Source organism: Amblyomma mixtum, chromosome 6 (assembly GCF_055824585.1).
Source record: "Amblyomma mixtum isolate Tamu chromosome 6, ASM5582458v1, whole genome shotgun sequence".
NCBI lineage: Eukaryota > Metazoa > Arthropoda > Arachnida > Ixodida > Ixodidae > Amblyomma > Amblyomma mixtum.
The window spans coordinates 1,686,376-1,708,076 of record NC_143017.1 but is presented as its reverse complement, the minus strand read 5'-3'; the positions used below and the strand labels follow the sequence as shown (position 1 = coordinate 1,708,076).

General features: G+C 44.0%; 1 protein-coding gene and 1 long non-coding RNA gene across 2 annotated transcripts in view; one reads left to right on the top strand and one right to left on the bottom strand.

Annotated features, from left to right (window-relative positions):
• Nucleotides 1-21,701, bottom strand: part of LOC149338079 (uncharacterized) — a 1,049,963-nt gene that overhangs the window by 652,016 nt on the left and 376,246 nt on the right. The gene's annotated exons all lie outside the window — the stretch shown is intronic.
• The window catches only part of LOC149338084 (uncharacterized), a gene marked incomplete at its 3' end in the record, with an annotated part of 200,554 nt that overhangs the window by 41,733 nt on the left and 137,120 nt on the right, over nt 1-21,701 (top strand). Inside the window, exon 3 of the mRNA XM_089550093.1 lies at nt 13,725-13,877. Coding sequence (XP_089406219.1) covers nt 13,725-13,877 — 153 coding nt within the window. The remainder of the gene's footprint in view (nt 1-13,724; nt 13,878-21,701) is intronic.

Below are 21,701 nucleotides of genomic sequence, written 5' to 3'. Positions count from 1 at the left end.
CTCACGTTAATCTCTTTGTCTATTTCTTCAACAGCTCTCCGCCGGTCAGCGAGCACTAGAGCCTCTACTTGTGCAGTAATCTGTGGCTCATCATCGAGAGACGGTCGGCCACTGCGTTCTTCGTCGTCCAGGCTTCTTTGACCGCACTGATATCGTCTGCACCATTTCACGACAGTATCGTAGGCTGATGCATTATCACCGTACATCGCCACCAGCTCAGCATGGATCTTCTTGGCAGTGTGTCCCTTCCAAATACAAACAGCGGATCACTGTACGTGATTTCGTCTATTTCGACGAGTAACTTCCGCTAAAGAAGTTGCTTTGTCTGTAAGCTTCTCAAAAGCGCATGTCATTTACCACGATGCAGACAAAATTTGTTGGGCCACAGAACCGAGGTTAACCGCGTGCTCAAAATTCTTAAATTGACATGCATATTACTTACGACGGGCTACTCACCTCTCAATAGTTAAGGAGCCTAACAGTAATGGTTAAAAGTTATCATTGCAGTGTTTGTTCGTTCACGCTCAAGGCTGCAGGAAAAGGTCGTTATCACTTTTGTTCGAGACGCGAGAAGCGACCAGACTAATCTCGATTGATCGCAGCCATGAAAGGCTGCATCAGGTTTTTCCAGATTACTCTAGACGATCTTCACCTGTTATCTGGAAGTTTCCTTGCCGGCTTTAAATGGAGCGATGCCGCGAGAGGCGGACATTCGCAGTTCGACGACCGACGAGCATGTTTGTTGCTTACGCCGCCGCCGAGTGATTCAGTTCAAGTTCAAGTTCAAGTTTATTGCACAGAAAAAATATACAGTTCACGGTGAATAAGGCATCTGGATCCTTAGCTAGTGGCTAGTTTCGGATCCATTACAAACATGTTACATATCTAGGCAGTTGAACAAGGCTGAGCATACAAAACTCATAACTAATATAATGCAATAAAAATAATCAATTCAACAGTAAGGAGAGGTGTATTGTTCTGATAGCATGTACTTTTTTAGAGCAGGTGCAATGTTCGAGATGGACTTAATGCTGAATGGGATGATATTCCAAACTTTAGCGCTGACAAATGCTATGCTTCTACGTCCGTATACATTGTGTGTTGTGGGTAAATTGAGGTTATTGTTGTCAGCGTGTCTAGTATGACTTGAAGGAAGCTTCAGAATGGAAGAATTGTAAGGTATATCCGCTTTAATAATAGTGCTCACCAAGAGCGCTGTTTTGTAATCGCGAATTATACGAAAACGCATGATATTGAGGTCTCTGAAGAGTGGATCTGATGATGAGTGCCAAGGTGCTGACGCTATTATCCTTAATGCTCTTTTCTAGAGAGTAATAAGCGATGCGAGGTACGATGAGTAAGTGTAGCCCCATGACTGGATGCAGTATGTAAGATGTCAATGGAATATACTGAAGTAGACCACACGCAATGTATGAATGCTGAAATGTTTCTAGCTTTAATTAATGTGGCGCATGCAAAGGTCAATTTTTTACATAATGATTCTATGTGCTCAGCCCAATTTAGAGATTCATCTAATGTTATTCCTAAGTACTTGAAGGTTTGCACCTTTTCAATGGGTATTCCTCCGACCTGTAGTGCACATGTTTTAGGCCCCTGTCTTCTGCTAGAGGCGAACACTACAAATTTAGTTTTTTTGGTGTTAAGTAAAAGCTTGTTCATTCTAAACCACTGCATTGTAGTCTCCAGTTCATTATTTGCGATTGTTTCTGCTTCTTTTAAACACTTGTGCGTTATAATAAGAGCTGTATCATCGGCGTATAACACTGGCTGCGCGCTCTGTAGGAAACTGGGGTAGTCATTTATAAATAACGAAAAGAAGATAGGGCCGAGGACCCAGCCCTGCGGCACTCCAATTGTAACTTTTGGTTGGTTTATTGGTTTGGTTTATTGGGGTTTAACGTCCCAAAGCGACTGAGGCTATGAGGGACGCTGTAGTGAAAGGGCTCCGGAAATTTCGACCACCTGGGGTTCTTTAACGTGCACTGACATCGCACAGTACACGGGCCTCTAGAATTTCGCCTCCATCGAAATTCAGCCGCCGCAGCCGGGATCGAACCCGCGTCTTTCGGGCCAGCAGCCGAGTGCCGTAACCACTGTGCCACCGCGGCGGGGCAATTGTAACTTTTCCTAATGAAGATTGGACACCATTAATTTCTACATACTGAGTACGATTTGCTAGATAACTTCTAAACAAATCAATGGCTATCCCACGAAAACCACAACGTTCTAATTTTAGTAAAAGAATATTATGATCTATGGAGTGAAAAGCTTTTTTTATGTCTAGAAATACACCTATGGCAACCTGATTATTGCTTAACGCACTGTTAACAATCTCTGCTACTGAAAGTACTGCTGTAGAGGTGGAATAATGCTTACGGAAACCATGTTGGCTAGGCGTAAGTATGCTATATTTCTCCATGAAATCTGTCATTCTCTTAGCAATTAACTTTTCAAAGAGTATGTTTATGCAAGATAATATCGTAATTGGTCTGTAATTTGCTATGACGTTCTGGTCATCCCCTTTGTATATTGGTGCTGCCCTTCCAATTTTGAGCTGTTCGGGATACACCCCGGTTAAGAATGATTGATTGAATATTCTTTCTAGAGCATTACACAAGACATCAATGTTTTCTTTTAATATATTGACTGATATTTCTTCATAGCCCATTGCCTTATTTGCTTTCATCTCGCGAGTGACATCAACTATTTCTTGCGCGGTAATTTCTTTGAACACAAACGTGTTATCTATCGCATTTGGAAGCGCAGTGTCGTATGACACGTTAGGTGTGGACGAAAAATGGTGGCCGATTTGAATGAAAAAATCGTTAAACGTTTCAGCCAGATATGCGTGATCATTGCTAATATGTGGTAAAATGGCGTTTTGGGGCGACGATTTTATTATCGAGTTGATTATACGCCATATCTCTTTAGAATTACCTTGTGCTTTTTGAACGAGTGTGTCGTAGTATTGCTTTTTGCGTTTGCGCATCATTGAGAGGGATAGGTTGCGGACAATTCTGTATTGCTCTTTATAGTAGGCGTTGTCTCTATATTGCTTTACTTTATTGTGCCAGTGTTCTTTATGTTTGATAACTTGCAGTATTGATTCAGTCATCAAGGGACAGATCGGGATGGTAAAGTATTTTGACCGCCGAGTATTGCAGTTAATGCTGACACAGCTTGATTTTAGCAGCGACGAAGACTTTTCATATGCTACATTAACATCATCGTCTTGAGCCTGTGAAAAGTTCTTTTCTAGAAGCAATGCTCTGGTTTTTTCGTGATCCCATCTCAGGCGCTTTCTGGTGTTCGTGTTAGCGAAGCCCCGAGCACCAAGATCTACAGTTATAGTTATGGGAAAATGATCAGCTATAGACTATGTTATTACATCAGCCTTCACTAGATTCTCATCGAAATTGGAGAGAAAATGGTCGATAATGGAAGAAGACGTGGATGTTACCCTTGTCGGATGATCGATATGATTTTTGAAGCTATAGGACGACAGTAGGCTTAGGTACTCACTACTGGCTGGATCGCCTAAGTTAATATTGAAATCACCACCTATTATTACCCTCTTGTGTGTGTTCGAAAAATCGTCTAAGATTTCTTCCAATTTTTTCATGATTGTTAGTATATGTGAGTTCGGTGGCCTATATATACTCCAATTATGACGTCACCTTCTAATTCGACAAAAAGCATATCATATGCTCCTTCCTTTGTTACTGTATGTCGTTCTATTTTTTGGTATTCTAGTGACCATGATACGTAGAGCATCACTCCTCCGCCTCTCCTACCATCTTTTCTTGAAAGTGATAAAAATGTATAATTAGGTATGTTCATGAACTCATTTTCTTTCAGCCAGGTTTCTGACAGTGCCATAATATCATAATGAACATGCCTTCGAGTTATCATTGCTAAAAGTGAATCAAGATTTCTTTTGAGACTCCGGATGTTACAGTGCAGAAATGATAAATTGTTACATTTCAGCGTGGTTGGTTTGTTGCACATGTTGCAACAAACTCAGATGGCTGGCGCGTGACACTACGCAGTTACACAATTTTAGAAAGGTCGGCAGCTGTTGCGATGTGAATGATTTTCGAGTTCTCCGCTTTTCTAGCAAGAATTTTTGACTGGGACACCCACACAAACTTCCAGTTCTTTTCCTTCTTTTTGGCGATAGCCTTTCCGAGCAACATCTTATATTCTGGGCAGAGATGTTCATTAATGAACACCGATTCTTTGTCGGAAAACCCGATGCAGTCTGCGGCAAACCTTTTCTTTTTTGCCGCCTGCAAGACCTGGTCTCTTTTTGCACGGGACACAAACCTGACGATAATGTTAGTTTTTTTCTTGTTTTTTGTGGGCACGCGATGCATTGTGTCAATATCAGATGGTGACACTTCCTGTCCGATCTGTTCACTAATTTTCTTCACGATTTCCACCAGTGATTCGTTTGGTTCTTGCGGGATGCCTTTAATTTCTATGGTGTTGTTTCTGCTATACTGCTTGAGTTGAGTCAGTTCCTTTTGGGTATCAGATAACGTCTTTGCCATCTGTTCCTTCTCTTCCTTCAAAGCAGCATGCTCTAGCTTTAGGGCGGCTAATTCTTGCTTAGTTGCGCGAAGTTCTTCAAATGTATCATTCATATAAGTTAAGCTCTCTTTCATCTCATCTATTTCTTTTTTCAGTGTCACATTTGCTTCTGTTACAAATTTGAACAGCTCTTTGATAGATGACGGTGCTTTGTCACCCAAGTCGAACAGCGAGCGATCCAAGTTCTTTTGCGGGCGCAAGTCAGCCGAAATAAAGAGCTTCCTTTCCAAGACTGGTTGGTGTCTTCCAGACCCCTGGACTGCCGTCACTGCAACGTGACATGTGGTGGAGGTGCTGGGTAGCCTTTCATGTTGCGTACACCCCCTACAAGTCGTGACGCCAGCCCTCTAAGTCATCTACCGCAGGACCTGAGTCCAGTCCACCACGCAAGCCGACGCATACAAGGGGACGCACCTGAGTTCGGGATTCTGCCGGACCCTACCCGGAAGCGAAACCCAGCAGCAACGTCTACCATGTGGTTGCCCCAGACGATGACTCCAATCATTCTTTAGCAGCCTCGGGTGCCACCAACCTTCGACGCTTCGCCTGGCGCCGACCCCGAAGAATGGCTGGAGCAGTTCGACCGTGTGGCTATCTTCAACAACTGGGACGATGCTACGAAACTTAGGTACGTCTTCTTCGCCTTGGAGGGACCAGCAAAAGTCTGGTTTGAGAATGAGGAAGGTAGCCTCACGAACTGGGAAACCTTCAGGGAGCAGCTTCTAAATACCTTCACGAACGTCGTGCGAAAGGAGAGAGCCCAGCAGCTGCTACAGTCTCGCATACAACATCCAAACGAGACCGTTGCAATGTACATTGAGGAGATGAAGCGTCTCCTCCGGCGTGCCGACGCAAACATGAAGGAAGAAGAAAAACTAAAGCTGCTTATGCGAGGAGTTATACAGCAACTCTTTGCGGGCTCGTACGGAATCCACTGAACACCGTAGCGGAATTCGTCGAAGAGGCAGCCACGATGGAAAAAACTCTTGATGCCCGAGCTCGCCAGTACGACCGCCAGCAGCGCGTTTTCTCAGCAAGCTGCCTGGACACCGCTAACAACGATAACCTGAGGGAGGTTATCCGTTAAGTTGTGCGAGAGGAGCTCCGCCGATTGCTGACAACGGGAACGCAGCCGCAACTTTCATCACTCACTGAAAAAACCGGGACGAGGTTCAACAGGCCTTAGGCGTGACGCCGACACCCACGCAGCCTCTGCAGCCCCCAGCCATGACTTACGCCGCAGCTGTGCGCCGTCCTGCCCCTCGACGACGGGACACAAGCCCCTATCGGCCTCAGCCAGCAGCGTTGGACCGCCGCCCTCTCGCCCCAACACGCCCGTCCTACGAGCGTCGCACACAGCCGAGGAAATGCGACGAGTGGAGAACTGCCGACCAGCGCCGCCAACTATGCTTCCACTGTGGCGAAGCCGGCCACATTTTCCGGTATTGCCCGGCCAGCGACCAGCCGAAATCGAAGAGTTTTTGCGTCGGGAAGAATGCTCATCGCCGAGCCGCCTATCACGTTCCCCGTCGCCATCGTCACCACGCTTTGTGTCTCCTAACCGAGGTTACGCTGTTCGTGGACGCTCCCCTGCCCCCGAAGGTTAAACTGAATAAAGCAGCTTCTGGAGGTGAGGTTCCTTCTAAGCGCAATGACAAAGATCCTCCATCGACGAGTACTCAAGACCATGCCTCAACTACGACGACAACACCGACGACGACGACGACGGCGACGCGGCCAGACTTGAAGCTTTTGGCGCTGCCCAGTGAAGTAAAGTCGGAGTACGCCCACCGTAGCCCCACTACTCGACGAAGCCGAGATCGGACACCGAAGACAACGTACAATACGAGAACGCGAACAAGTGACCTTTAAGTTACGGTCGATGGTCACGCGGTTACTGCCTTGGTCCACACGGGAGCTGACTACACAGTCATGAGCGGGCCACTCGCTGTCCGACTCAGGAAAGTGACAACAACTTGGGATGGCCCGCTGATCCGCACCGCAGGTGGTAACCTTATTACTCCGTCAGGACGCTCCACCGCGAGAGTTACAGTAAATGGGTGAACCTATGCTACAACCTTCCTGGTCCTACAGAAATGCTGGCGAGACGTGATTTTGGGAAACGACTTCCTTAATGAACATGGGGCGATCATCGACCTTCGATCCAAGTCGATCAAGCTTTCCACGGACAAAGCCTTATCTGCACAATTTCACGACAGTATCATAGGCTGATGCATTATCACCGTACACCGCCACCAGCTCAGCATGAATCATCTTGGCTGTGTGTCCCTTCCAATACAAACAGCGGATCACTGTACGTCATTTCGTCTATTTCGACGAGTAACTTCCGCTAAAGAAGTTGCTTTGTCTGTAAGCTTCTCGAAAGCGCATGTCATTTACCACGATGCAGACAAAATTTGTTGGGCCACAGAACCGAGGGTAACCGCGTGCTCAGAATTCTTAAATTGGTATGCATATTACTTACGACGGGCTACACACCTCTCAATAGTTAAGGAGCCTAACAGTAATGGTTAAAAGTTAACTATTCACCATTAGTGAACCAGCCTGCCAGCTAGCGCGCCTGAGCTGTGTTCTAATGTAGTGCACCGACGAAAATGTTGTGCCGAAACAAGCCCGCTTCTAAGCTGGAAAGCCGGTTTTTAAAAATTGTGTTAAAGCTTAGGTGAAACAATATCTATAAAGCGAGTTACAAATGCCACGTAGAACTGGGGATGCAAATAAAATATTATCGGTAACCTCTTGAGATGCATGTTGGAGGGGCGCCGGTATGTGTATTTGGGGGGGGGGTTGACTGGCAAGTCGGTTTTGAGGCGACGGAAAGATGCCTTGGCTGTATACAGTGTGTCCCAGCTAACTTGGACCAAGATTTAAAAAAAAAACTAAGTGTTCTTGAGAACCCGAAATCACATGAATGTTGTTAGTACTTAAATAAAGTAACAGTAACATTTTTTTGCTTCTTCTATTTGAATAATTAGTCAAGATAAATAAAATAACTTTTTAAATATAATTTCAAACGTTCAGGCGTCAGTCGAAAAGTTGTGGAGCTCCCCAAATTTTGGCCAACCCTGGCACTTCCAACGAGATAGACTTAGCATGGCGATTTTTATTCGGGAAAAACGAAAGTCCGTGGAGTTCAAAAAATACCACATGACAGCGCGCTCCGTGCGCCCGGATGCGCCGCGATTACTGCGCTCTCATGCGTGCTTTGTAAAAAGCATCACTCGCTTCGCGCCTTTCGTGCTGCCCAAGACAAAGCTTAGCGTTATGCTTGGTTCCAAGATAAGCGCCAGTGGGTACGGGCGGCAGTTGAAAGAAAGCACGGCTCCCGTTTCTGCCGCGATAAATGCGCTCTTACGTTGGCAGAATGCATGCGGAGGAACGATGACAATCTGATGAGTTTGAGCTTGGGAGCAAAATCCCAACAAGCAAAGCCGCATATAACAAGCAACGTCGTGTGAATTACGCTGTAAAACAGGAGCCGCGCTTTCTTTCAATTGCCGCCCGAACCCACTGGCACTTGTATTGGAACCAAGCACAACGCGAAGCCCTGTATTGGGCAGCACGAAAGTCGCGAAGCGAGGGAAGTTTTTTACGAAGCACGGGTGAGAGCGCTGTAATCGCGGCGCATCCGGGCGCACGGAGCGTGCTGTCACGTGGTATTTTTAAACTCCGCGGGCTTTAGTTTTTTCCGAATAAAAACGGCCGCGCTAAGTCATCTGGTTGGAAGTGCCAGGGTTGGACAATATTTGTGGAGCTCCGCAACTTTCCTTTTGACGCCTGAGCATTTCAAGCTATATTTAAAAAGTTATTTTATTTATCTCGACAAATTATTTAAATAGGAGGAGCGAAAGAATGGTACTGCAACTTCAGATAAACCCTAACAATATCCATGCGATATCAGTTCTGAAGAACGCTGTTTTATTTTTTTTAAATCGTTGTCCAAGTTATCTGGGATACCCTGTATAACTGCCGGTACAGAGCAGCTTCGTCTCCTAGTGGACGCATGGAGCGGCCCTGATGCAGCGGCACGAAGGACACGAGCCACGGTGTAAAAAATATTTCTTACACCGTGACACGAACTTCAGGAGAGACCTTACTCGCTCGACGGGGACTCCGAAACTGCTGAAGCTAGAGGCCTTCGTAGATGCCAACTCTATCAGCTTTTCTCCTTATGTACCTCATGAGATAGATTCTAGCATATACATAGCCTATATAGACTAATTTTTTGTTCAAATGATTTGGCAGCTCTTGCGTAAATTTATATTTTTTGCCGCCGATAGTAAATTAAAGTGGATGAAGTCAAAACACCTCGCATTGAGCAAATTTTGCAGTACTTTTTATGTACTGATATCACAGAGAAAAGTAAAAAGCAAAATAAGGTTGAATAAAAGCAATCAACGTTCAGATTTTTTTAGTCTGAACTCGTTTGACCTTGTTTAAACTGGTTCGGCGCGATCCGAACCGATTCGAACTGGAAGGGAATGCCGCTGCTGAGCGGAACCCGGAAGTGAACTCGAAAGGCGTGAACTTGAACTTAAACCGAACCCGAAAAAGTTCCGGTTCCACACCCTGGAAATAAGTAGAAAAGTAGCAGTGAGCAATGCGTCAACCCCCCGTCGAATGGCTGTAAGGCTGGATAAAATATCATTGTTCTATTCTGAGCGCGTAACAATATAGGTAAGGTGGCAGCAGAGTGGAATGCAATAAAATGAGCCCACAAAGGAAGACAGGCTGTAAAATGAAGCCAGAAAATAAATTCGCCCACTCTAAGGCTACGGTGACCTGCCAGATCTCTTTGCCTTGCGCCCAAACGTGTAGGAGACATGCACGCCGATGTAATTACGTTAGGTTCTCGGAGCCCAAAATAGCTTTGAAAAACAAAATACACAACAAGGCTAGCAAAATACTGTTTTAGTGCGAGAGTATATTGTTCATCGTTGATACTGTTGCATTTTATGATGACAATGATAGGTGCACCGGAGAATTGGCCGAGGGGTTTACTATATAGAGGTAACCAACCGGCTGTCTTAGCCAGCCTCTTCATATAAAGTAAGTGGGCTTGCTAAAACTCAAAAGTAATCGATGATAACCACAGCAGCAGCCGCGGGAGAATTATAGTAGCGACAAAGCAGCGACAAGGTTTATCTCTAAAACTTATGCATATTCTTTCATTAAATACTGTTGTAGTTTCAAAGACGTGTGCGTCTTTTCCTCCGTGTCGTCTGTTCGTATCTACAGGGTCATGTCACCATCTAGGATCATCACAACTTACCATCCAGATTGTGAGAAAACTGACCACCGAGGCAGGTGGCAGTTGGACTCATGATTGGTCGCGAGACGTTGCCCAGGAAGAGTAACCTGGGTCGCACAAACCCCATCGATGGCAGTATCTGCCATTGCAGTGCCATGGTTTAACCGCAGCACCAAGATTGGTATCAAGGCTCCCAGGGTCCTCTGAGTGAAAAACCCAAGAATGACCAATTCCGCCTTATGGGCTTCCGTCCATTAAAGCTGTATCGTTATAGCCTTAAGGCAGAGCTTAAATATACTCTCCAACTTTTTGTTCCAAATGTTGTATGTTGGATAAATGTCGTCTGATGCTATGACATATGAATAGGATGCGCTAGCGTATGTAACACACAGGGATGCTCTGATCCAGAATAATGGGCAGCAAGAAACGTCGAAGTGCCCCTTTAATCTATACCGCGTCATTAATGAGTCTCCTCGAGTGGATGGAGCATTTTTTGACGTATCGTAGGCTTTTTCTGCCTCCGTTATCAACTATTCGAGGTCTTATTGTCGGGAACGTGTTTCACTTTTCAGCCGAATTATGCATCTATTAAAATATAATGTATTCGTTGTTATTTGCTCAAATAAACAATTTTTATTACTGTAGCCACTTGTGAAATTTTTTCGTCTGCTTTTACGCCCACAGAACACAAACCTTTTATTGCCCATATCTACTGTTGCGTTACCCATTTTTCTTCCATTGCTGACGAAACTCTGAGCTTCATGAAAAGGAACTCACTCCTAACTGTTCTTTGTGGGCATCCATTTATATTCTACCAGAACGTGATATACTTTATTTTCATTTTTCATTTCATTTTTGTGCACTCACAGCCAAAACCAACACAAGCAACATTGCTACAAGCATCTGGATTGCTAACTAACATTCGAGTTGCGTTCGATGCACGTAATGTTCAGAAAACTGAACAAGCAGACAGCACAGACACGGGACGCACTTTCAAAGGAGCAAAAAAGTCGCAAACTTTGCAGGATTACGACTTTAGCCGTGCAAAAAAGTACCTATTCATTTGCTTTATTTCGATTGGGATTTGATTCAAGATTCTAGTCCCCACAGACAGAAGAGTTCCTTTGCCATACACATTTTTGCTTCTTGCATACAGATTTAATTTGTTGTTTCCAGTGAAAATGCTCATCCACTATAATCCGGGAGTATGTGATTAGTTCAACTTCTTTGTTAACAAAGCCTTGAATGTGAACATCCAGGTGTTCAGTTGGTGGCGGCCTGTGTGGGGAGCTGAATATAGCGTACTTTGGTCTAGAATAGTTAAGCGTCATCTTATTACTAGCGAACCAATCAGAGACAGATTTAAGTTGAAGTTTTACACTTTTACCCACTTCTTCATATAATTCACTAGCACAAATCAAGATGGTGTCGTCAGCATACATGAATGCTGTAGATTTAGTTAATGCTTTCGGGAGGTCATTTACGTACATAGCTAACAGGATAAGCCCTATGACTGACCCCTGAGGCACACCGGCACAAATAACCTTGTATTCTGAATTTACATGGAGCATTTCAAGGCTCTGTCTTCTACTATTTAAATACCTGGGAAGAAAATAAAGCATTATACAGCGAAAACCACACCACTCTAATTTTCATGGCATGTTCTTGTGGTTCACCGAGACTAAAGCCTTTTTGATGTCTATGAACTCCCCCAATTCAAATTTGTTATCATTTAATTAGCTGATTTGTGAGGTTGAAAACTGAGGAGTCCATGGTGCTAGTTGATTGTTTTCTCATAGAGGCATGCTGACAGGTAGAGAGTGTAGCTTCACGTTCCAAGAAAGCAGTTACCCGCGCCGCTAAAAGTTTTTTAAATAGAGTGCTAATGCTACTGAGGATGGAAAGGGGACGATAACTTTCGAGAGAATTATGATCCCAATTTTTACATAGGGGGAGAACTTCAGCTCCCTTTCATGGAAATATAGCTTCATAAAAGGCGTGGTTAGAAATTCTTTGTAGTAGAACGCCTAAGATATGGAGGCATTGTTTTAGTATAAAAGTAGAGTTTTCATCTATTCCAGCAGAATGTTTCGCTGGCATGGCATTATGAACTGTGACGATTTGACCACGTGTTATATCAGTATATCCGAACGATGCTAAACTGCAAGGAACGGTAACAGGGCTTTCAACCAAAAGGCACGCGTTCGCAATACGAGAACCTATTTCACAGAAAAATATATTAAATGACGTCGCTAATGAATATAGCGTTATTCCTAAAGCGCCAATATCAGGCAGAACAAAACCAACAGCTGTAGGTTCAATAATAGAGTGAATTGCCCTCCAAGTCCGCATCGAATCATTGGTATGTTTGGCTATAAATTGGGGTAGTATTCTTTTACATTTTCTTATAGCAGCAGTGACTTAATTCCGTCCATTATATAGTATTCTTTGGTTTTATATTGCTGAAGCTTGGTATCTCAGATTTTTTCTTTTTTATTAAAGCTGCTATCATTTTTGTCATCCCCAGAGAGATGGGAGTGCTGTAGTACATCTTGGAATGTGCTTCTGGTGGGTAAGAAATCGCATTCTTTATAGTGCTACTAAACATATCATATTGAAAGTACATCTCCGCAAGGCCTGCTGGCTCTATACTCACCTCCTGCAGACACTGCTTTAGAGTATTAAAGTTAACACGATTGTAAACGCGTCTTGTTTAATCCTTCACTCTACCACTGGAGCGGAAAAGTAAGCCAATCGGAAAATGATAGTTGCGGGATAGTCATATGTACTACACCAACTAAAATCCGGGCCGAATTTAGCAAGTATACTTTCAATTATTGATGACGAGGGGAGGGTTACTCTTGTCGGTAATTTGACAACATTATGCTACCCGTAGTCCTCCAGTACTTCGCACTATTCTTTCGTACTCTTTCATTGCATCAGTATTAGACTCCAGCAATGACTGTGTCCGTTAGAAAGCAAGATAGGCACATAAGTAGGCGCTCGAAATATGGGAGGAATATGTGCATGTTTCTCTTAGGGATGCGATATATTACCGTTAATTGCATATCTGAAAACTTTATAGCAAAACATCGCATTCACTGCATAACACAGTTCTAGTATTACGAAAATTCTTGACAAACAGCAACATCGCCTTCCCTTGTATCCCCTGCCGTCCTTACGTGAAAAAAAGAATATCCTGGAATGTTGTGAATTCCGCGGAGTACAGCCAAGTCATGGCCAAAGCAATGAAATGAAACATAAATGAATGTTGCGCCATCAAGGAACAAAGGCAGTCAATATTTTTGTAAATGGTAGTGTATTTTTTTGCATTTTTGCCCATTTAGTATTCTCTAATTCGCCGACATTCATTTGGTTGGTCGTCGGAATGTTTTTCCCGTGAGTCTGTCGCGCTGCCTGTTGTCTGATTTCTTATGCTTTTAATTCACCATTGTCAACATTTTAATTTTTGCTGTGCAGGCATATGAGGAACATGAGTCCCAGCTATTAACCCCAATTAAGAGATGATTTTCATTATGCTTCCAGTGCCAGAAAGGATAGCAAGTCTCTTTCGCCCACTACATTTGAAGCGCAGACAGCTTCGCAGAAGCGCAACATCCATCCCTAATCCTCCTGTTACCTCACAGAGGCACCAACAGACTCCAGTTGTGTTTGAAGAATGTTACCATCAGCGGATTCTAATTGTCGCTCAATGTGCTGCCGCATTTCGCCTAACTTCTACGCTTCCAAATTTTATGGGACATTCAATGCTCGCACTGTTCACAGGAATGCTTTCGTGTCCTTAGCACAGCATGGATGCATTTTCCCATGGATGCAGGTTGGGTCGCATGGAGCTCGAGCAGGGCAAAGTACACGCAGCCTTTCCTTGCTACGAGAAAAAAGGCTTGCTGGTGCCAATTACCCTCACCATAAACGCGCCCGGCAACGTCACGGCGGTAGCGAATGAAGAGATTGACTGCAATTTTCGCAGGTAAGAGAAAGCTTCTCCTTTTCCTTCTCTTCGTGCTGTGGTAAATATTTCATTTTTTTTAAAACCTAATTTTGCCTTTCCTGCAGTGATTTCGGGTGCCATCTTCAGTGTTTGTAGCCTGCACTGATAATAATCTGATATTAACGCCGCGCAGCAGCGTGGACAGTGCGTGTGGTCATCAAGCGCTGCTCCAGCAATCAATGAAATCATCCATAATCAGGATCATCCTGAGCCTGCGAATGAGATGGCCCGAAAACAGACGCCTTCTTCACTACAGAGCCACAAAGGTGGCCCAGAGATGATATTAAGGCGAAAGCCTTTAATGTCTCATCGTTGTAAGCAGCAGTTGTCGACAGAGAATGTCACGCTTTTCAGTTGGTCGAAACGGTCGTGACGTCACAGTGCGCCAATTTCAAACGGGGCCAATTGTACTTTGGCTAGTAACCCTGCAACCAATTCAAGGGACCTTATAGTGATGCTCCAAGTAAGTGGGACTGAGCTTAGTTAATTGCTTAATTACCCAATTAGCCTAATTAACTTCTCTAGTCAGGCCATATAAATAAATAAAACCTAGTAAGAAATTGGTCGAGCTCGGGAATCGAACCCCGGTCTTCGGAGTGCGAGACGAGCATGCTATCGACTCCGCCATGCCAGCTCGATGGCTTGGAATGAATAAAGGCACGTCTAGTGAATACGGTGTCTTCGCTCACTGCCATCCTCCTCCCTTCTCTTCCGGCGAGGTTTAGGTGTCCACCGAGATATGAGAGAGAAATACATTTCCTTTCCTCAAAAACCAATTTACCGACGAGCGAGGCATAGAACCGAATGGGCGATGGCGTTCTATGGACTCCCTGGCAGCGTTGCAAGACGCTCTCGCGTTCCTCTCTTAGAGGCGAAGCTTAACATCGTAACCACACATCAGTGACCACACTTTAGGTCAAAAAAGTGCACCCCCCCCCCCTGAATTTTGACGGGTGTCGACCGAGATATGTGAGACAGTTACTGCGTAATTTTCTTTCCTCAAATACAATTTTCATTTTCTTCATTACGGGCCATCTTCGTCTTTCTTCTTTCACTCCCACTTCCTCCGTTCCTCTACGGTGCGGTTCAGGTGTGCACCGAGATGACAGAGATTTACTGCGCCATTTCCTTTCCGCAAAAACCGTTGCGTTGAAACGGCAAGGCATCGCGCCGAACGGGTGGTGGCGTTCCGTGGACCCCTGGCAGCGCTACAACACGCTGTCGCTTTCCACTCCTAAAGGCGATGCTTAAGCTTAAACTTAATTAGCAGTTAATTAGTATTCAGGCATTAATCAGTAATTAACCATTAATTAGTGATTTGTCATCACTTAGTAATTAGTACTCAATTACATGTGACGCCACCAGTGCCACAGAAGCACTGAAAGTGGTGCAGAAAACGCTTTCGCCTCTACGCACATTAGGCAAAGTGCCCCCTGAATTTTTTACAACACTCGCAGAAGCTTGCCAGAAGCATTATAAAACAGGTATTTAAGTGAACACATTCAAAAATTTTTGAAAAATAGGGTTTTTTGGGTCAAATTATACCTTTCAAGGCAGAGTATTACTAGTGTTGCCGGACACCAGAAAACATTTGAATGGTCTTAAGTAGTAAGCTTGTTAACTAACTTTTAATAATTAACTTCTAACTAGTAGTTAGACGGCTAGTTGCAGTTATAGATTTGGAGCCTGTCGTAGTAATAGCCTTATCAGGTTTTAGAATTTTGAAAGCGCGATTACCCTCGCCACTGTGGTCGGACCAATTTGGCTGCATCGTGGGAAAATACGTGCGCTTTCGAAAGCATGCAGGCAAAGCAAGTCCTCCAGCGTAGGTAACTAGTCGAGAAAGCCACATTTTGTCGAGCCACAGCGCCAAGGGTAATCACGTTTTCGAAATTCTAAAAATTGATGTGGCTAGTACAAACGACCGGCTACAAAACTCTCATTGCATTTAGGCGCCTAGTTCTATGATAGTTAAAATTTACTGATTAAAATTGGTTAACAAGCTTACTAGTAAATTCGATTCACCCGTTTTCTGGTGCCGCCAACACTGATAATGCTATGCCGCAAAAGCCCTATTTTTACTTCGAAATTCCTAGTTTAGAAAAGTTTTGAAAGTGTTCGCTGAAACCCCGGGTATATTGTGATTGGAGGCAGCGGCTCAGCTGCATCTCACACGCTCAATTTGCAACACGCAACAAGAGTTAAACCAAGCATTCGAGCTGCGAACAAATTTCACACCACAGGGCCGTTGACTTCTTCCTAAACAGAGTTCACCACAGAGTAATCGTGGCTACATTGCTACAATAGCCTCCCGGCGGAAAAGGAGAGATCCTGATGACTTGGGGAATATGCACGATAGGCGGATGGTAGCAAGGCTTGCAGCCGTCGGCGTACTGTTTCGCGGGCGCGCCGGCGTGGATAGGGTGGCGACGAAAGCGGTTCAGAAAGGTAGTTCACTGGAGACGTCTCGCAGACGACACGGCCTTGGTACTTGGAACGGAGTTTCGTAGATAGGCGAGGACCGGTTGACCGAACCCAAAGCCATACGAGTGAGTCCGATGTGTACGACGGATGGGGACTGGTGGGAGTACGAAGGTGCTCCTGACGATTCTGGTCCTGCGTAGTAAGGGAGTGGGCAACCTGGCGGCATTCTTCAGCTATATGGCTGCTTGAGAAGGAATCAGGGAGTGATATATCAGGGCGATACGGGAGCTCGGTATCCACGGTGGAAGTGAGCTCGCGGCGATAAGGAAAGAAAAATGGAGAGTAGACAGTTGCACACTGCGTCACAGTACTATAAGCGTAGGTTACAAACTGGAGAATGTGATCTCAATTGGATCAGATAAAACTTCACTTAAACTTGTGGTCATACCATTCGCTTAAGATGGTAGGCCATTGTAAAGGGGTGAACAATTCGCCATTGGTGACGAAGAGCTTCAACGGTGTCGGAGAGGAAGACAGGGCCCGGTCGCTCAGCAGTTCATTAGGTGAACCATTTCGCAAAAGAAGACGATGCAAGATGAAAGACACAGCGTCCTGTGCAGACGCGGATGGCAAGGATCATGTTTCTACCAAGCGGGTGAACTGATCCACTGCAATCTCCAGCCGCAATGATGGAAAAGGGCTCGTGGAGATCAACGTCAACGCTGTCGAATAGGCGCGTCGGGCAGGGCAAGGACTTCATCAGTGCGGCAGAATCACGAGGAGGAGCTTTGTGACGTTGGCATTCTGGGATGAAGGAATGTGTTGTCCGATAAAGCGATACATCCCTCGCTATTAGAAGCGTAGCCTAAGGCTCGCGTAAGACTTGACCACACCCGCGAGAGAACACTGTGGGTAGGCGTGAAAAGAGGCGCATATGTCAGAATGGAAGTGCCGAAGAATGACTAGGAGACATTTGCGTAAGTCGGGAAGGTGCTTGCGGCGATAAAGCAGGCCGTTCGTATGGAAATGTGGCGGCCTTGACGGCAGGAGAGTCCTGTCCGCCGGACGCACAGATGGCGTAGATAGGAAGCGAGGAGGAAAGCGATCCAGGCTTTCTAGCATTGCTCGGAAGACATGTGGCAAAGCAAAATGATGACGAATCATTGGTGGTGAGAGAGGAGAGGTGAGCGTGATAGGGCGCCTTCATCGGAATGCTTACGGCCAGAGCGATAGACAACTTGAATGCCGTATTCTTGTAAAGAAAGCGCCCAAAGAGCAAAACGACCAGGGGCGTCTTTGAGAGAGGACAACCAGCAGACGGCTTAGTGGTCAGTTGCGACAGAAAATGGGCGACCATATTTCAATCAGTCAGTCAGTCAATCAATCAATCAATCAATCAATCAATCAATCAATCAATCAATCAATCAATCAATCAATCAATCAATCAATCAATCAATCAATCAATCAATCAATCAATCAATGTTTATTTTCGCATACATTGTACAGCGAAAAAAGGTGACTAGAGAAAAAGCCGCTTCGTTGCGGCTTGACTGAGCTCCAGTCACCCAACACCCATTAGCAGCGACGAACGATGCACTTGCATGCGGAAACAAAAATCTGGTTTCGCACATAGTGGTGAGAAAAATAAACATGCTAAATACAGGAGAAACAAACAAAAATGCACACATCAGAAATACCATAACTGGAAAACAAACTTGAATAAGACATTAATACATTATGTATCGATGGTAGTAAACGACTTTTGTATGAATAATTCGGTGATACGTTTGTGAGGTAGTTGTGCAATATCAATTTGTAGTGTATCACAGTGATTAAGTATTGTTGGTAACGTGTGTTGAGTCATCATTATGCCGTACTTAGTTCGTGATGCTGGAACCAACTAAGGTGACTGATTACGAAGACAGTAATTACTCAAAGGAGGTTTTAGTTGTGCTAAGTCTAAAAACAAATCTAAGGTGCCTTTAAGGGCCCTTTTGTAAGTGGAAAGTAATTTATACATATATATGTCTTGTGTTTTGATGATCTTATGTGCAATAAAAAGTGGTGCTGTGTGTTCGAAGAATGGCAGATTTGCAACAGCGCGTAGGGCTCGTTTCTGAAGAACAAAAATTTTCTGCATGTTCGTTGTAGTGGTGTTGCCCCATATTAAAACACAATAATACAAGTGGGAATGGAAAAGAGCATAATAAATAACACGTTTCATTGCAGTTGGAAGGAAAAGGCGGCATCGGTTTATCATTCCCACAGCCTTCCTTAATTTTGACGAAAGGTAGTTGATGTGATCATTCCTGGACATGTGTTCTGAAAAAATCACCCCAAGTGATTTGACACACTTTTCTACAGATACTTGTATGGACTTAAATTAACAGTTTTGGGACATCAATTAATGAGTTGCGGGCACGAAATAGCACGCATTTTGTTTTAGATTCATTTAGAATCAACGAATTGCTTTTACACCAATCTTGCAGTTTGTAACAAAACTCCTTGCCTTTGTTTCTAGTTCCGCCATGTCCTTCCCAGAAAAAAACACACTACAGTCGTCAGCGTAGATAAAGAACCGGCAGTTATTTTCTAATTTTACAATATCATTGATGTAGTAAAGAAACAAAATAGGCCCAAGGATACTTCCTTGCGGAACTCCTGATTCTATACATCTGAGGCGCGATCTATGATTATTTATGTCCGTGAATTGGAATCGGTCTTTCAGAGAAGACTGCATCAGTTGTTGAGCAGTTCCTCTGAAGCCATATCTTTCAAGTTTTGCTAGCAAAATTGAATTATTCACGCAATCAAACACCTTACTAAAGTCTAGATATAGCCCCAGAACCAATAGTTTGTTCTCAAAATTTTTTTATATCATGTCTTTCTGCGCTAGAAGCGCAATTTCTGTTGTACGGTTCTTTCTAAAGCCGAACTGGCACCTAGTAATGAGTTCATGTTTCTGAGAGAAGTTATCGATGCGTATTTTAATCACCTTCTCTAGGCCCTTAGAGAAAATTGGAAGTATGAAAATTGGCCGGTAATTGGCAAAAGTATTTTTGTCACCATGTTTGTGGATTGCGATTACCCTTGCGATTTTCATATTACTAGGAAAAACACCTGTGGAAAGTGCGCAGTTGTAGATGTGGGTTAATATAGGAGCAATTACGTCCAAGACGTATTTAACCGGTCTGATTTCTATATCTATTGCATCGCGACTGTGGCTGCTTTTAAGGAGACGGAAAAGTGAAGTAACTTCAGAGACGCATGTGGGCTGGAAAAAAATAGAATGTGGTAAAGGCAAAATGCACAATGCCGCTTCTGGAGAAGGTTTAGAGCTGCCTATCTCAATGAAGGAGTCATTGAATTTGTTTGAAAGGCTTGTGCCAGTGACTTCTCTACCATTGATCACAATGCAGGTATTGCCGCTCTGTGCCTTCTGTCTATTGAGAGCCTTATTTAGGGTCTTCCACATTATGTCGCTTCTGTGATGGCAGCAGGTCTCAAACACTTGTCTGAAGTAGTTGTCTCTAGAATGTTTTATCGATTTTTTAATTTGTTCCTAAATGCTTTAAATTCCCGCAATTTCTGTTCATCACGAGAGCGTATGAAAGTTTGATACATCTTATTTGTCACGCGAATGAGTTTTAGGAGGTCTCTCGTAATCCACGGCTTGCGCGATTTTTTATGCGATCGATGTGTCTTTATTGGGAAAGATGTATCATAGTGTTTTTAAAAATGTTCAAGAAAGCATCAAATGATTTATCAGCATCACTATGGGAAAATATGGCCTGCCAATCCTGATATAAGATGTTCTGTTTAAAAGTTTCCATCGTGTGATCAGATATTTCGCGGTACGCGATTTCAGGCTTCGTGCATCTCCGAAATGACAAATGTTGTTTCGAAAATAAAATGATAGGAAGGTGGTCACTGATGTCAGAACTTAGGACGTTAGTTACGATGGTTTCGTCTGATAGATTTGTAATAAGCATGTCAATCAAGGAACATGATACGGGCGTAACACGAGTGGGAGTTGTTATACAGTTGCGATAATTATTGCACTCTAAAATCATTAGGAGTTCTCTAGCAGTGCTTGAAGTGTTCAAGATTGCAATATTTAGGTCTCCGCCGATAGTAAGTACGTATCCATTTGTATTTGCAAGAGACAGTAAATCCTCCAAGAAATTAAAAAATACTGCCACACTTCCATGAGGGGGTCTGTACAGAACAGTGAGCATATTCTTGCCCTTTCGGAGAGATAACGCTTCGTAATCCGCCTTCATTGTAGTATATTCAGATACGACAATGAAACCGGGAAGTAATGTGTGTATGGCAACCCCGGCCCCTCGGATGTCTTTTCTGTTGAAGTAGAAATTATTGTAGTCGGGTAGAACTAAATGTTCTGAATCATCACTGTCTCAGGTTTCCGTGAACATCAGTACGTCAAACTTGGCGCCGCATGACTCCAAGAAAAGCAGTATGTCATCCCATTTTGGCCGGACAGATCTAGCGTTTAGATGAAAGACTTTGAACCATTTGTCTGCGTGATTATTTTCGATTGTTTTCTGGACATCTTCCGGAAGAATCGCCATGATTGCCAATGCAGGCTTATAGAAAAGCTTATGACAAGGGTTCAGAGACGTCTGCGATAGCGCATATCTTGTCGAGGTCGCTCTCATGTTTGATTGAAACGACAGATCACGTATCGCTGTGACGGGCAAAAATTAAGCCGTTTCTAACCCACACAAATCGCCACCTGTGCTCGCGCTTGCGCGCGATGGCTGTTCCCAGAAGTTTCTTGAGGTAAGGGCATAGGTGTTCATTTATATATATGGGTTGCTCTGTTTGGGAGTCAGAATATTCCTCCTCTGAAGTCTTGTTGCGCAAGCCCGCGGTAGCATTTGTGACCCTTTCCTTTTTTGCTTTTTCCAGGACTTTGTCACGCTTGTCGCGCCTTTGGAACTGCACGACAATGTTTGTGCTATTTTTGTCCTTCGTTGGTACCCTATGGCATGCATCAATATCAGAACTTGTAAGGCCGGAACATGAAAATTGCCTATAGGGTCACCGAGCACTCTTTTTCCGTTGCCGAATAATTGGAGATCATGGCGGCAACGCACTTTGGATGAAGGCGAAAGCATTCACGCTTTCTCGGCACTCGTAACCTATGTTGGCCTCTTGCCACCAAATTTCACTAATTTGTTTAAGCTTTCTCATTTCTCTCATCCACTTAAAGTGCTTAATTAGCATAGATCAAATATCAATTAATTGTCACTTAACAAATGATTATGAATTAATGATCAATTTTCAATCATTATCACTTATTATTTGATTATAAATTATTGAGCAATTATGAGTTCTTGATCACTCATTGATTAA